This window comes from Diplodia corticola, assembly GCF_001883845.1.
Source record: "Diplodia corticola strain CBS 112549 chromosome Unknown scaffold1, whole genome shotgun sequence".
Lineage (NCBI taxonomy): Eukaryota > Fungi > Ascomycota > Dothideomycetes > Botryosphaeriales > Botryosphaeriaceae > Diplodia > Diplodia corticola.
The window spans coordinates 656,016-669,197 of record NW_017971480.1 but is presented as its reverse complement, the minus strand read 5'-3'; the positions used below and the strand labels follow the sequence as shown (position 1 = coordinate 669,197).

Below are 13,182 nucleotides of genomic sequence, written 5' to 3'. Positions count from 1 at the left end.
CATCGTGAATTCCCCGGACGCGCTGATCCGCACGCTCGCCGGCCACGTCTCATCGCGAAGCCCGATCGAAGGCGCCGTGTCCGGCCCAGCGGGCACCACTCGACGAAGCGGGCTGGCGCTCAAGACGGCCACTGGAGCGGCTACGCTTCTGGCGCCCCTCGCATGTGGTATGCGCCCACGAAGCACCAGCCGCACAGGCCGCCTCAAAGAGTAAGACGTCGTTGCACACCAGCTAGGGGAATCTTCCTGTGTCTTCCGCGTCACTCAAACCAGGCTCGCGGGCTGACAAACGCGGACCGCAGGAGCTGCATGACACCAATGGCTCTCAGGGTCTGCACCAGCACGGGCGAGTCGTTATTTCGAGTTTCCTGCTTTAGCAACAATGTCTTGCGGTGCCTCCTTAGCCTCTCGCGAACAAGAAGCGGGCCTGATCACCGAGAGGCTAGAGAGCCTTGATGCCGGCGCCCTGGAGGTGTCCTTGCTTCCCGCTGCCGCCCGCCGGCTGGCGTATGCGTTTGGTGCGGAGCGAGCTGCGGGAGCGGCTGACGGGCGTGGTTTCTGGCAGGCAGTCAGGCACGGATGGAGGCGAAGGAGGCCATGAGGGCGGCCGGTCCCTGGGCCGTCAAGGCTTGTGCTGAAATACCAGGAGGGCAGACACGTATATGTATGACAACCGAATGCACAGGCAAGATTCCAGACCGGGAACTGGCAAGCAACGTGCGTGCATCTTCCCGCGGGAATCTCGCAGATCCACAGGGCTGGGGGGGCCTGTGCCAGCCGGGTTGGTGTCTGCGCTGGCTCACGCCCAGCTTAAAGTAAGAAGGCCGCCTTGTGGGATGTAACGATAGCGCTTCCAACGCCGAAGCTGACGTCAAATGCGGCAGGCCACTCCGTCTCGGCTTGACGGTGCGGTCATGACACTCGGGGCGGGCTGCCGGCAGAGATTGGCACGCATTACGACAGCAGCTGATGGAAGGTAAAGACAGGGCCGCGCAGATGAAACGGGCCGTAAACGAGCTGCTGCCGTGATGCAGGACGCTTGGGGCATGGTAGTCCTGGACTAGTCGGCGGTGTTGCGCGCTTCCAACGTCGCCGTCCGCAGCCGCCGGCGATGTCGCTCTGGCGTCTTCGGGGGGACGCGCCGAGGCAGTGCGCGCTCTGGGGCGAGGGTCTTTTCAGCCGCCTGCATGCTGTTCCTGTCTCAGTTGGGAGCGCTGGAGAGTGGTTCGCATTGAGTGACTCTGTACAAGCTGCAAAAGAAACCGCCTCACCCCAAATCGCACCCTGGTCCGTCTACTACAGCCCCTTCGCACAGACTGCCGCCGTGCATTTAAAGTGGCACTTGCCCTCGATCCAGGACACGAAGGCAGCGTGATCTTGCGCAGACATCGCTATTGAGACCGCTTCCCCGGGCTATCCTTAAGGGCAGGCAGGCAGGTGCATTTCTCCGAGGCGTCCAGGTGCGCGGCCACAGCTCCCCAAACGGCGACCACGCCAGGTCGCCGCGGACTTCCTGCTTCCAGCCTCTGCAGTCGCTGCCCGCGGCGCGCGGCGCGCGGAGCGGAGGGCGTTGCGACGGCGGCGCATGTTCGTCTGCACCTGCCGCTGCCTCTCACTGACGTTGCCTCCTTCCAGAACAACACCCGTCGCCCACTCCCTCGCCGCTAGCGCCCAGCAGCAGCATCTGTATATCTTTCACCTCGCCGCCGCAGCCTCCCTCTCCTTCTTCCTTTCCCCCCTCACAACTCTCCGTCCACCGCCACCCATCCGCCTCAGAGCTCTGCATTTCTTTGTAGCTTTCCAGACCAAGTGAGTTTGCTCCAGCCCGCCACGCTCCCGCCCCCTTCCCGGACTCCCCGCTGACTTCCGTTGCCAGCTTTTGCTCGCAGTCGCTTCCCCACATCTTCAAGCGATCAGACATCATCGTCAGGTACGTCCGGCTCCATCGATACCCTCTCGCCGCCGGCTCGCCACCGCTGGGCACCCGCCGATGCCGAGAGCCGCACCATCCCTGAGGCCTGCCGAGCACATCATGCACGCCGTGCCATGTCGCTCGCCGTCGTGCCATTGGTCTTTTGAGTGGATGATAACGGTCATGGCGCAGGTCAATCCGACAGCCGGACAACGGTAGCTTGCCTATCAACTAACAGAACCCGTCCTCGCACCGGTGCGACACCTCCTCTCAGCTCACCTCACTCTCTCACCCGCCCATTACATTGACCCCCCCCCCTCATCATCTAACCCCATCTTCATCTCACACGGAATCTTCGAGCTGACCAGAACATGCAGTCTTCGGCCATGGCGACTCTCACCGACATTGAGTCTCAGCGCAAGCGCAACTTCGGCAACCCCGTCGCGAACTATGGCAATCGCGCCGCCATGTATGGCAACTACCAGGGCCAAGCCCAGCGTCCTTCTTTCCTGAGCACCGGACACCCTGGCATGTTGCCATACCCCGGACTTGTGGGAGACCAGAGCCTGGCTGCACTTACCCAGGGATTTGCCGGTATGAGCATGCACCCATCTCTCGGCTCGGCTAAGCCGGGCTCTCATGTCCCAGCATCGTCCGCAGAGCTTGGAGGAGTGCCTCTCCAGGCGCAGATGCAGCATGGCCAGCATGCCATGGTCTATCAGCAGCACCAGATGATCCCTGGACTCAACAACTACCCCGGACTTTCCTCGCCCGGTGTCCAGACTCCGATGAGCCACTACGTTCCTCCGGCTGCGTTTCAGTACGGTCACCAGATGATGGACAACAACAGCCCTATCAACGGCAGCTGGGCCTCGCGTTTCTCCTCGTCCGAGCCTTCGCTTGTTACCCCCCGACGAGACTCCATCTCTTCTACGGAGCAGGACCTTCCCGGCACGCCGTACACCGGAAACAATGCTGCTTATCATCCCAATGTCTACATGAACGGTTCTCCCAACGCCATTTATCCCGGAAGTGGCACGCCGTCTCCTTCGCACTTGGGTCCGTTCTACGTCCCTCAGCTGAACAAGGCACCAGCTCAGATCACGTCCATTCCCAGCGAGATTCAGGATTTGCTTACGAAAGAGCCGTCAATCCCGAGGGCCATTCCGGCTCCAAGCTCGCCTATCAAGCCTCTGGACCGCAGCTTGGAGAACAAGAACGGCGAGACCAACGTCTACATCCGCGGCCTTCTTCCGGAGACAACAGATGAGATGCTTCACCAGTGGGGCATGCGTTTCGGAGACATTCAGAGCTCCAAGTCGATCATTGATGTCAAGACTAATCAGTGCAAAGGGTACGTTCCAAATCCAGTCATTCACCCCTCGTCTCTCAGTCGGTTGCTGACAACGTCCGTTCCAGTTACGGGTTCATCAAGTACTACAACTTCAAGGATGCCGAGAACTGCATTCGTGGCTTCCACTACCTCGGTTACGAGGTCAGCTTTGCAAGGGTAGTTTTCAATGCGCGTCCGGTTCATGAAATGGCACTCACTCGTCTAGGAATCTTTCTACGCCAAGCTGAAGAAGTTCTCGGACGAATCCAACACCAACCTCTACGTCTCCAACATTCCTCGCCACATCAACGAAGCCGAACTGACCTCAATCTTTCATCCTTACAAGGTCTGCTCCAGCAAGATCCTGCGCGACGGTGGCGGTCATGGTCGTGGTGTAGGCTTCGCTCGCTTCGAGAGTCGCGATATCTGTGAGGATGTGATCAAGAAGTTCAACAACACCCCTGTTTCGGTCCCCGACGGCGAGGACCACGTCATCCAGATCCGTTATGCCGATACGCAAGAGCAGAAGGTCCTCAAGCAGCAGACTGCTGCTGCTCGTCAGTTCCGAGCCGCCGAGTTCGAGCACGGCGTGCTTCAATCCAGGGCTGCAAACGGGAACGGCAGCCTGATTGCTCCCCAGCAACGTCTCAGCAACCTTACACCTGCTCAGAAGGAAGCCTCCACAGAGTTTGAGAACTTCCTCGCCAACTCCAACTCGCAGAACTACCAGCCGCGCTACGACCGAAACTTCCGCAACATGGTGGCTAGCTCATCTCAACTCTCGCAGACTACTACCAACAACAACCTTCCTTCAGTCACGGTGGAAGCCGAGGAGGTGGAGAAGCCTCGCCCCACTACTCCTGTCATTGCTCACGGAGACCACTCTTCGTCCTCGAGCAACGCCCCGAGCGACCGCGAGTGATTGTTCTCAACACTTGCATCTCAACAGCGCAACGTGTCTTGTCAATGAGTGTACATGGTACATCAGCAGCCTTTGGACGACCACGCACTGGTCGCAACCCATTCGAATCATCACCAGTCGGACATGTTTACCGCCGTCGCGCGCACGATAGCCACGGCCATTGATGGCTTATGCTCTCAGTATCATTCGTCATATGGGAGGAAACTTCTCCGACAAGCCTTTTAATGAGAGTGCAGTGAATTTGGCTTGTCGGGTGGCACCGCATTTCCGTTGCCATGTTGGGACCTTTTCCCTTCTTAGGTTTGTATCTTTGTTTCCTTTTTCTTCCTACTTTTCTTTTCTTTTCTCGCCTTACGTTGAACATTTTCTTTTTGAGGGCTGCACCCGAATGTCTTTGCTTTTCCTTACCGGGCTTCTGTATTTCCTTTGTCGGTTGGTGGGCAAGAAAAAAAGATTGACTCTGCCCTCGCGGGCTACGATGATGACGAGTTGGGCGGCTTGCTTTGACCTTACATCTTTTGCAATCAGAGGCGTATGCCGGTTAGTTGAGAAGTAGTGTCAGCAAATGCGATCGGCGTTCATCCACACTTCTGGGCTCTCGCCTCATTTTCCTGGACTCTTGTGACACCGGTCTCGCGCTTGGACTCAAGTGGGCCGCTGACGCTCAGTGGCCACGGACAGAAAAGGAGAAGTGGTGACGCCAACAAAAGCCAAGGGATTGGCCGAAGTCTTGGACGACTCGACGATGTTGGTGCAACTGCGTCGGCCTTGAGACGAGGAGGCACATCGGCATGTTCGGCACGCCGGATCGGCATCACTCGTGTGGATATCACCTGAAGCATTCGCCACGTTGGGCTGACCAGTCATATCAGAGGGATGTTGAACGGCTGATGGGCCCAGTTCAACCAGGCCAGACCTGCTGATGAATTGATGAGGTCGAGTGCGGCCGGCGGCAACAGACCCCTGCATGCAACGCCGGTCCGAAGTCGGGGCAAAAAAATATAGATCCATGGCATTTCGTTACTTCCCCACATACGGATGACTACTTTTCCTAAAATAGTTTACGCTGGGAAATTACACGCCATCCCAGGGTCCTTTTCCGCCGGGACCAATTTTCCAGCATCTTGCGGGTGGCGGATGCTGGTTCCCCATAGGCGGGGGAGCGGGAATGGGTAGCTGTACGCGGATCTGAAGTCGCCGTGGCTGGGCAAGGCGAATGGTCCCCGCCAGTTGGCTAGAGACTCTGGTTGCTGAGGAGAGATTCGGTGGAGTCGTAAGTGTTCAAGGCTTGCCCGCAACTTCCGAATCGCTCGTCCGTCGTCTTGCTCCGTCGGGTGTTGGATGGCCTCGAATCAGCCATGTCCAGCGCACTCCCGAAACGGTGATTGGGTAGGCGCATGACGTACAGTACATACAATGGTCTACACGCCCGGGCGACGAGGCAGGCGCGGCTATGAGATTAGCGAACGGCGACTCCTCTTTCCGTCTCAGTCACAACGCGCGCAAGTGTGTCACTGTGTATGCACGTGTCGGGGGGTGTGGTTAGAGCGGTGTACGGTTGCTTTTTCTTTACTGCTTCGCTTGTCCGCTTGAGCGCCTCATTTTCTGGCACGGCGATGTGGCGGCTGGCGCGACCCGAGCGAACGGCGTAGGGAGAAAGTGTGTTTTGCTTTTTCCTCTTCTTCTTCTTTCTCTTCTTCCTCAACTTTGCACCACACGTACATACGTCTCCGCCCTGCATGCAATCTCGCCTCTTGGGGGGAGATTCGTGTGTTGCTGCAGCCCCTTTACCCACCATTTGCTTCCCTACCCGTTCCCCTAGTCTTGTCTGTACTTTCTTCTTCGCCTGCTTCATTGTTTGAGATCTCTTGGCATTTTGCTTTCTCCACCTCTTGGAGTGTTGTGCTGCCTTTCTGGAAGCGATAGGCCCTTCATGCAGAGAGGTTTGGCTGGCTAAAAACGGGACTTTGCAGCAAGGCGTGGCCGGGTGCGACGGAACAATTTTTGGAAAGGGCATGGAACAGGAAAAGAAAGATGAGTTGTATATGGCGACAGGCATGACTGTGGCGTCGTTTCGGGCGGCTTGTCCCGCAGCCCCTTGGCCTGTTATCATTGGCACTTTGTGTCGTTGGCGCTGAGGACGAGGTTGAAAAAGTAAAGATGGTCGAACGAGGCATTCCGAGATTTGGCGGCGTCTGTTGCCCTCCGAGGTCACACCCTTCCTCGGCCGTATTAGTCATATCAAGAGCATGTCCTTTACGCTTTATCGACTTGATTGATCTCATGATGATTGATTCAAAACTCCAAATCCCGTACGGCGCCATGGTCATGCTCTAAGTTGTTGCTATACAATACTGCACCCCGCGTCTACCTCTCACCCGAATTTCTCCACTTCCCAACGGTTCTCTCGAAAATGATCTTCTCTGAGGTGGAATATACAGACATCTCTGCGTGTCCAAGTCTATCATCCCATCAATCTTAGTCTCAATCGGCATTTCGCTCATGGTGATGGTTTGGGTGCTTCCTTGGTCGAATTGGTACCCCTGTCGCGGCCAAGACGCTCTTCGTAGTCCTCGACGAGTTCATAGGCGGGCCTGAATTTTTCGTCACGACTACCACTGTTCAGGTCGGGCGATGGAATGCGCAAAGCGGGATTAGGGTGGGTGTCGGTCGTGCCGCCGAGAGAAGTGTAGCCTTGGTCGTACAGCGGGCAGTACGGAATATCAAGGTGGCGAATAAACTGCCAGTGTTAGATGTTGTACAGTCGGTTGTCCGGGCAGCTTACAGTCCAGATTTCGACATAATGCCAGTCTATGACCGGATGTATGCGCATGAAACTCGGCCAGCCATGGTCCGTAGGATCAAAGTGTTTCAAGTGTTCACCGTGTGGATCGGTGCGGCGTGTGCCGACAAATATAGCTTTGACGGAAGGATAGTCGCGCAAGTACGACTCGAATGCCGTCTTCATGGATCCGCCGTAGCTCGCGAGCGTAAGGCTGTAGGCATGGCACGAGTCGGTGACGAACTGCTCGACTTCGGGGAACGGGTGCGAGGACTGTATGTAGACAGTCTGAATGGTCTCGGGCAGTGGGGTACCGGTGGCCACGCTGCGGCGATGAAGGGCGCAGAGGTACAGAACGAGGAGGACAAGGCAGTCCTTGCCGCCATTGTAGGATAACGCGAGCTCGTCGAGGCTGCTGAAGTGGGGCTCATCTTAGGATATACACAGGTCTCAGACTGATAGCTGGCGGGGGCGGCAAGCCGGATAGTACGGAGAGGAGCGGACGTACCTGTAGCGCAGCAGAGCGTCTTCAATGACGCCCAATGCAATGCGCGTCTGCTCCTGGACAGCGCGTAGGCGGACGTCCTTCACGTCGTCGTCGCGCAGGAAGGCGGATATGCGGTCGTCGAGGCGGGCGCATAGGTCCGGGAACGGTAGTGGGGGGACAGGCACCAGCGGGGCCTGGGACTGCGGCTTCAGCACATGGTTGGCGACTCCGGTCATCTCGGCACGCCGGCGGCAGTGGACATGAGATCGTGCTCGGCGGAGGGTGCGTGGCGTGGCGCGTCGCTGGCGTCGGGAGGTGACCGTGCAGCAGTGATGATGTTCCCCTCGTGGAGCTGTCCCGTCTGTAGCGGCGGCGGCCTCGGCGGGCGGTCGGGGCCCCGGCATGCCGCGAATCGGCAGCCCTAGTAGTGAGCCCTGCGCCCTGCAGCCCCGCCCGCGCCGCGCTCGTCACGAGGTGTGAAATTTTACGGCGCCCGTCTGAGTAATGCCCCGTCACGCTGGAAACGGGCAGTTCTTTCCGCCGAGCCCTCGGCCCTTGCTCGCCGCCGACCCCAGTTTCGCAGGTTAGCGCGGATGGTGTGATTGCTGCTGGAGCCAATGCGACGCCGGGAATATGCCCTTAGCAAAGCCCAGCTTCCGAAAAAAAGTGGTCAAAGAGCGTGGCTGCCCGCGCTGCATTTCAACCGCCGCCGAGCCTCTTGGACGACTGCACGAGGCTCTCCTCTCCCTCACTGTCTTTCTCCGCGTTCTCGAGGCCCGTCGCTCGCACCAGCTGCAACCATGGGCTCCGTCACCACCGCCGGAGAGGCTGGTACGTCCTCGCGTCCCGCGCTGCCCCGCCGCGCCGCCAAGCGCGAGCCCGCCCAGCATCAACTGACGACCAGCAGTGGCGCGGATTGCGTACCTGGCCAGCGACCTCGTTGTCTCTGTCCAGCAGTCGCTGAAGGATGATTCGGAATTCTCCAAGCACCTCAACTCGTACAGCGCCGCCAAGGCGCCAGGTGTCGTGAGCAAGGATTTGCCTGAGGTATGACCCATCGCCGTCGACTCCGCAGCCTTCACGGCCGGTGCAGACGCTGATTGCGCGCCAGATCCTGCCCGTGAGGCAAAACGCCGACCCGCTCCTTTCCGTCTTCCAGCCAACTCGCTCCGGCAAGCTGGTCTCCGTCACCACCACCTCGACCATCCTCGTCCAATCGATACCCCACCTCTACAAGCTGGCCCAGTACCCCGTCGTCCTCCATGTCTCGCTGCAGCCGTCCGGATACCCCGACTACTCGGACATCACCTCCATCAGACAATCTGGCTTCACCTTCCTTCAGTCCGAATCGCTGCAGGAGGCGCAGGACATCGCCCTGACGGCGCATGCGCTAGCCATCAAGTCCGGCAAGGGCGTGATCCACTTTTTTGATTCGGCTGTCGTGTCTAACGCGAAGCCCATCGCCCACGAGAACCGGGATCTCGTGAAGCAGGTCCTGGACGTGGATTCTGCCCGCGTTTTCCAGAGCTCATCCTCGGCTGAGACTTCTTTGTATGCGGATGATGGCCGTGTCGCTACTGTGACGGTGGCCGGCAGCCAGGTTTCGCAGCCGAACGGCACCCTCGGCGAAAGCCTGCAATTGCCCGAGCCGCAGCCTTCAGGACGCTCCAGCACCCGCGAGTCTTCGGCTAGCGGCTCTTCGAGGCGCGAGAGCAGCGCCAGCAGCGACAAGAACAGCACCGTCTCTTCGGCCACTACCGTCGAATCTGTCTCCGCCAGGCCTATTTCTTCCGAAGAGATCTACAAGTTTGTTTCTCAGATCTGGACCACGATCAAGGATGTCACTGGTCGCGGGTACGAGGCTTTCTCGTACACCGGCCCGGCCAATGCTGAGGCTGCGGCTTTCATCTTTGGCTCCGACACTGCCATGTTCGCCGAAGAGTTGGATGAGGCGGGTGCCGATTACTCAAACCCCGGTCTGATCACCGCTAGGCTGTACAGGCCCTGGTTGGGCGCTCAGCTCGCCGCTGTGATTCCCAAGTCGGTCAAGAAGATCGCAGTTCTGGAGCAGGTACGGAGGAAGACGACCAAGTGGGGCCCGCTTCTTCTGGACCTACTTACATCTCTGAGGACTTCTGGTGGTGCTTCGCCCCTGATTGTTGGCCACCAACTGGGCTACATCGAGGAGTCTACTGTTCGCCAGGCCCTCCGTGGCGTTTTCCAGAACCTGTACTCGGATTCGCCCATCCAAAACCTCCAGATTGGCAAGATGGAGGGTCCCGAGCCCTCTGCCACAGAGCAGAAGCCCACCCAACCCGAGCTGGAGAATGCATACATGAAGATCCTGAACCAGATCTTCAAGGAGCGTCTTTACGTTGCGAACCAACTCGAATCCGAGCACGCAGGTATCTCTGCGCAGGTTGCTTCGACCCCTGAGTACGGATTCGGTTCTCTCGTTGCAAGGCTGGAGCACCGCAAGCGTTTCATTTCAGAGGCTGCGGAGGCTGCCAAGTCGGGTTCACTCAAGTCTGAGGATGCCAAGAAGGCTATCTCTCAGTGGGCTCTGGCTGCTGAGGACGCTGTCAAGGTTGAAGCGGCGGCTGAGGACGCCATCTCGTCGCTGACTGCGGATGCCTCTGAAAGTGCTAACAAGCTTCTGGCCTCGAAGGGCCTTTTCCGCAAGGAGTCGCAGTGGTTGATCGGTTCCGACGCCTGGTCCTATGACCTCGGCAACTCTGGTGTGCACCACGTTCTGGCGTCTGGCGAGAACGTCAACATGCTCATCATCGACTCCACCCCTTACTCTGAGCGTGCAGCTGCGGATGCCGCCAGGAGGAAGAAGGATATTGGTCTCTACGCCATGAACTTTGGCAACGCCTATGTTGCGTCGACTGCTGTCTACAGCTCCTACACTCAGGTCCTCCAGGCCATGATTGAGGCTGACAAGTTCGACGGCCCCTCCATCGTCCTTGCTTACTTGCCTTACTACAAGGAGAACGAGTCGCCTTTGACTGTCCTTCAAGAGACCAAGAAGGCCGTCGATATTGGGTACTGGCCTCTCTACCGCTGGGATCCTTATGGTGAAGAGAAGGGTGAGGAGAACTTCAAGCTTGACTCTGAGAGGGTAAAGAGGGAACTGCAGGAATTTTTGCGCCGCGACAATTACCTCTCGCAGGTGATGAAGAGGCATCCTCAATTTGCTGCCAACCTTTCCCAGTCGTATGGCTCCGAGGTCCGCGAACTGCAGAAGAGGAAAGCGAAGGATGCATACAGCAAGCTTCTGGAAGGTCTTCAGGGCGCTCCTGTCACGATCCTCTTTGCATCGGATAACGGCAACGCCGAGAACATTGCCAAGCGCTTGGGTAACAGAGGCAAGGCCAGAGGCTTGAAGACCATGGTCATGGCGATGGATGACTACCCGCTTGAGGACATCAACGCTGAGGAGAACCTTGTCCTGATTACCAGTGTTGCCGGTCAGGGTGAACTCCCCCAGAACGGCAGGAACTTCTGGGAAGCGGTCAAGAACTCTACTGACATCGATCTCGCGACCGTCAACTTCGCCGTCTTTGGTCTCGGTGACAGTCACTACTGGCCCCGCAAGGAGGACAAGATCTACTACAACAAGCCCGCCAAGGACATTCACGCTAGGCTGGTCACTCTCGGTGGTAAGGTTTTGGTCGACTGTGGCCTCGGGGATGACCAAGATCCTGATGGATTCAACACTGCGTACAACGATTGGGAGCCCAAGCTTTGGCAGGCTCTTGGTGTCGACAATGTCGAGGGCCTGCCCGATGAGCCCCCGCCATTGACCAACGAGGACATCAAGATCCAGTCCAACTTCCTCCGCGGTACCATCGTTGAGGGTCTCAAGGACACCAGCACTCTCGCCATCTCTGCCGCCGACCAACAGCTCACCAAGTTTCACGGTACCTACATGCAAGATGACCGTGATATCCGTGACCAACGCAAGGCGCAGGGTCTTGAGCCAGCCTACTCTTTCATGATTCGTTGCCGCCTGCCCGGTGGTGTTGCGACTCCCAAGCAGTGGATCCAGATGGACGAGATCGCCAGCACTCTTGGTAATGAGACCATGAAGCTGACTACCCGTCAGACCTTCCAGTTCCATGGTGTTGTCAAGAGCAAGCTCAAGCCCGCTATGCAGGCAATCAACAGATCCCTCATGACCACTATTGCTGCTTGCGGTGACGTTAATCGTAACGTCATGTGCAGCAGTCTGCCGGAGCACAGTGCTTTCCACCGCGATGTGTACGAGGTCTCGAAGAAGGTCAGCGATCACCTGCTGCCTTCCACCACCGCTTACCATGAGATCTGGTTGAAGGAGGATGATGAGAAGACGCAGGTTGCGGGTGACGCCATTGTTGACCACGAGCCGCTTTATGGACCTACTTATCTCCCCAGGAAGTTCAAGATCACGATCGCCATTCCTCCTCACAACGACACTGACGTCTACGCTCATGACATCGGTCTTATTGCTATCAAGGGTGCTGATGGGCGCCTTGAGGGTTTCAACGTTACTGCTGGTGGCGGTATGGGTGCTACCCACAACAACAAGAAGACGTACCCTCAGACCGGTCGGATGTTTGGCTTCGTTCCCACCGAGGACGTCCACATTGCTTGCGAAAAGATCATGCTTGTCCAGCGTGACAACGGTGACCGCAAGAACCGCAAGCACGCTCGTCTCAAGTACACGATTGACGATATGAGTGTCGAGGGCTTCAAGGCCAAGGTTGAGGAGTACTGGGGTAACGGCAAGAAGTTCCAAGAGCCTCGTCCTTTCGAGTTCAAGAGCAACGTCGACACGTTCGGCTGGATCAAGGACGAGAATGGGCTCAACCATTTCACCCTTTTCATCGAGAACGGTCGCATCGAGGACACGGCTGACTTTCCCATGAAGACTGGTCTCGTGGAGGTGGCCAAGGCACACAAGGGAGAGTTCCGCCTGACTGGTAACCAACATCTGATCCTTTCCGGCGTGCACGACGACGATCTCGATGAGATGAAGGCTCTGTTGAAGAAGTACAAGCTGGACAACATCCAGTTCTCTGGGCTCCGTCTGTCTTCGTCGGCCTGTGTTGCCTTCCCCACGTGCGGCCTTGCCATGGCCGAGTCGGAGCGTTACCTGCCCGTGCTCGTTAGCAAGGTGGAGAAGATGCTCGAGGAGAACGGACTTCGTCAAGAGAGCGTGGTCATGCGTATGACGGGGTGCCCCAACGGTTGCGCCCGGCCCTGGCTTGCCGAGATTGCCTTTGTCGGCAAGGCTTATGGTGCGTACAACATGTACCTGGGTGGTGGGTACCACGGCCAGCGTTTGAACAAGCTCTACCGCTCCTCGATCAAGGAGGAGGAGATTCTTGAGATTCTCGGCCCCATGATCAAGCGCTACGCAACCGAGAAGAACGAGGGCGAGCACTTTGGTGACTGGGTCATCCGTGCTGGCATCATCGCTGCTACCACTGATGGCCGCAACTTCCATGACAACGTAAGTGGATCCGCTAGTCCGTTCTGACGCTAGGCTCCAAGCTGACCTGATGGATACAGACGGGTGAAGAAGAATCAGAGGAAGAGGCATAGACTGCTCCAAGGCCTTCTGATTTCGTATGTGTGCTGACTTGTTACGCTCTCAACGATACGTTATGTAAAATCTAAGTGTCTTGTTGGTCTTGGAAAACGGAAAACGAAAAGCCATGGCAATGCGCTTTTCCCATTCATGTTTATGAATAAAAAC

General features: G+C 57.6%; 3 protein-coding genes across 3 annotated transcripts; 2 read left to right on the top strand and 1 right to left on the bottom strand.

Annotated features, from left to right (window-relative positions):
* Positions 1-2,283: 2,283 nt before the first annotated feature.
* On the top strand, positions 2,284-4,167 carry BKCO1_1000207 (rna binding protein mssp-2; the record flags this gene model as incomplete). Its single annotated transcript, XM_020269579.1, has 3 exons — positions 2,284-3,266; positions 3,332-3,422; positions 3,472-4,167. 3 exons carry the CDS (start codon positions 2,284-2,286, stop codon positions 4,165-4,167), a joined length of 1,770 nt encoding a protein of 589 aa, XP_020135246.1.
* Positions 4,168-6,667: 2,500 nt separating this feature from the next.
* On the bottom strand, positions 6,668-7,840 carry BKCO1_1000206 (fad synthetase; the record flags this gene model as incomplete). The annotated part of the gene is made up of 3 exons (XM_020269578.1): positions 6,668-6,907; positions 6,953-7,361; positions 7,458-7,840. 3 exons carry the CDS (start codon positions 7,838-7,840, stop codon positions 6,668-6,670), a joined length of 1,032 nt encoding a protein of 343 aa, XP_020135245.1.
* A 396-nt stretch (positions 7,841-8,236) lies between these two features.
* Positions 8,237-13,028, top strand: BKCO1_1000205 (sulfite reductase; the record flags this gene model as incomplete). The annotated part of the gene is made up of 4 exons (XM_020269577.1): positions 8,237-8,267; positions 8,344-8,483; positions 8,548-12,936; positions 12,996-13,028. 4 exons carry the CDS (start codon positions 8,237-8,239, stop codon positions 13,026-13,028), a joined length of 4,593 nt encoding a protein of 1,530 aa, XP_020135244.1.
* Positions 13,029-13,182: the final 154 nt, after the last annotated feature.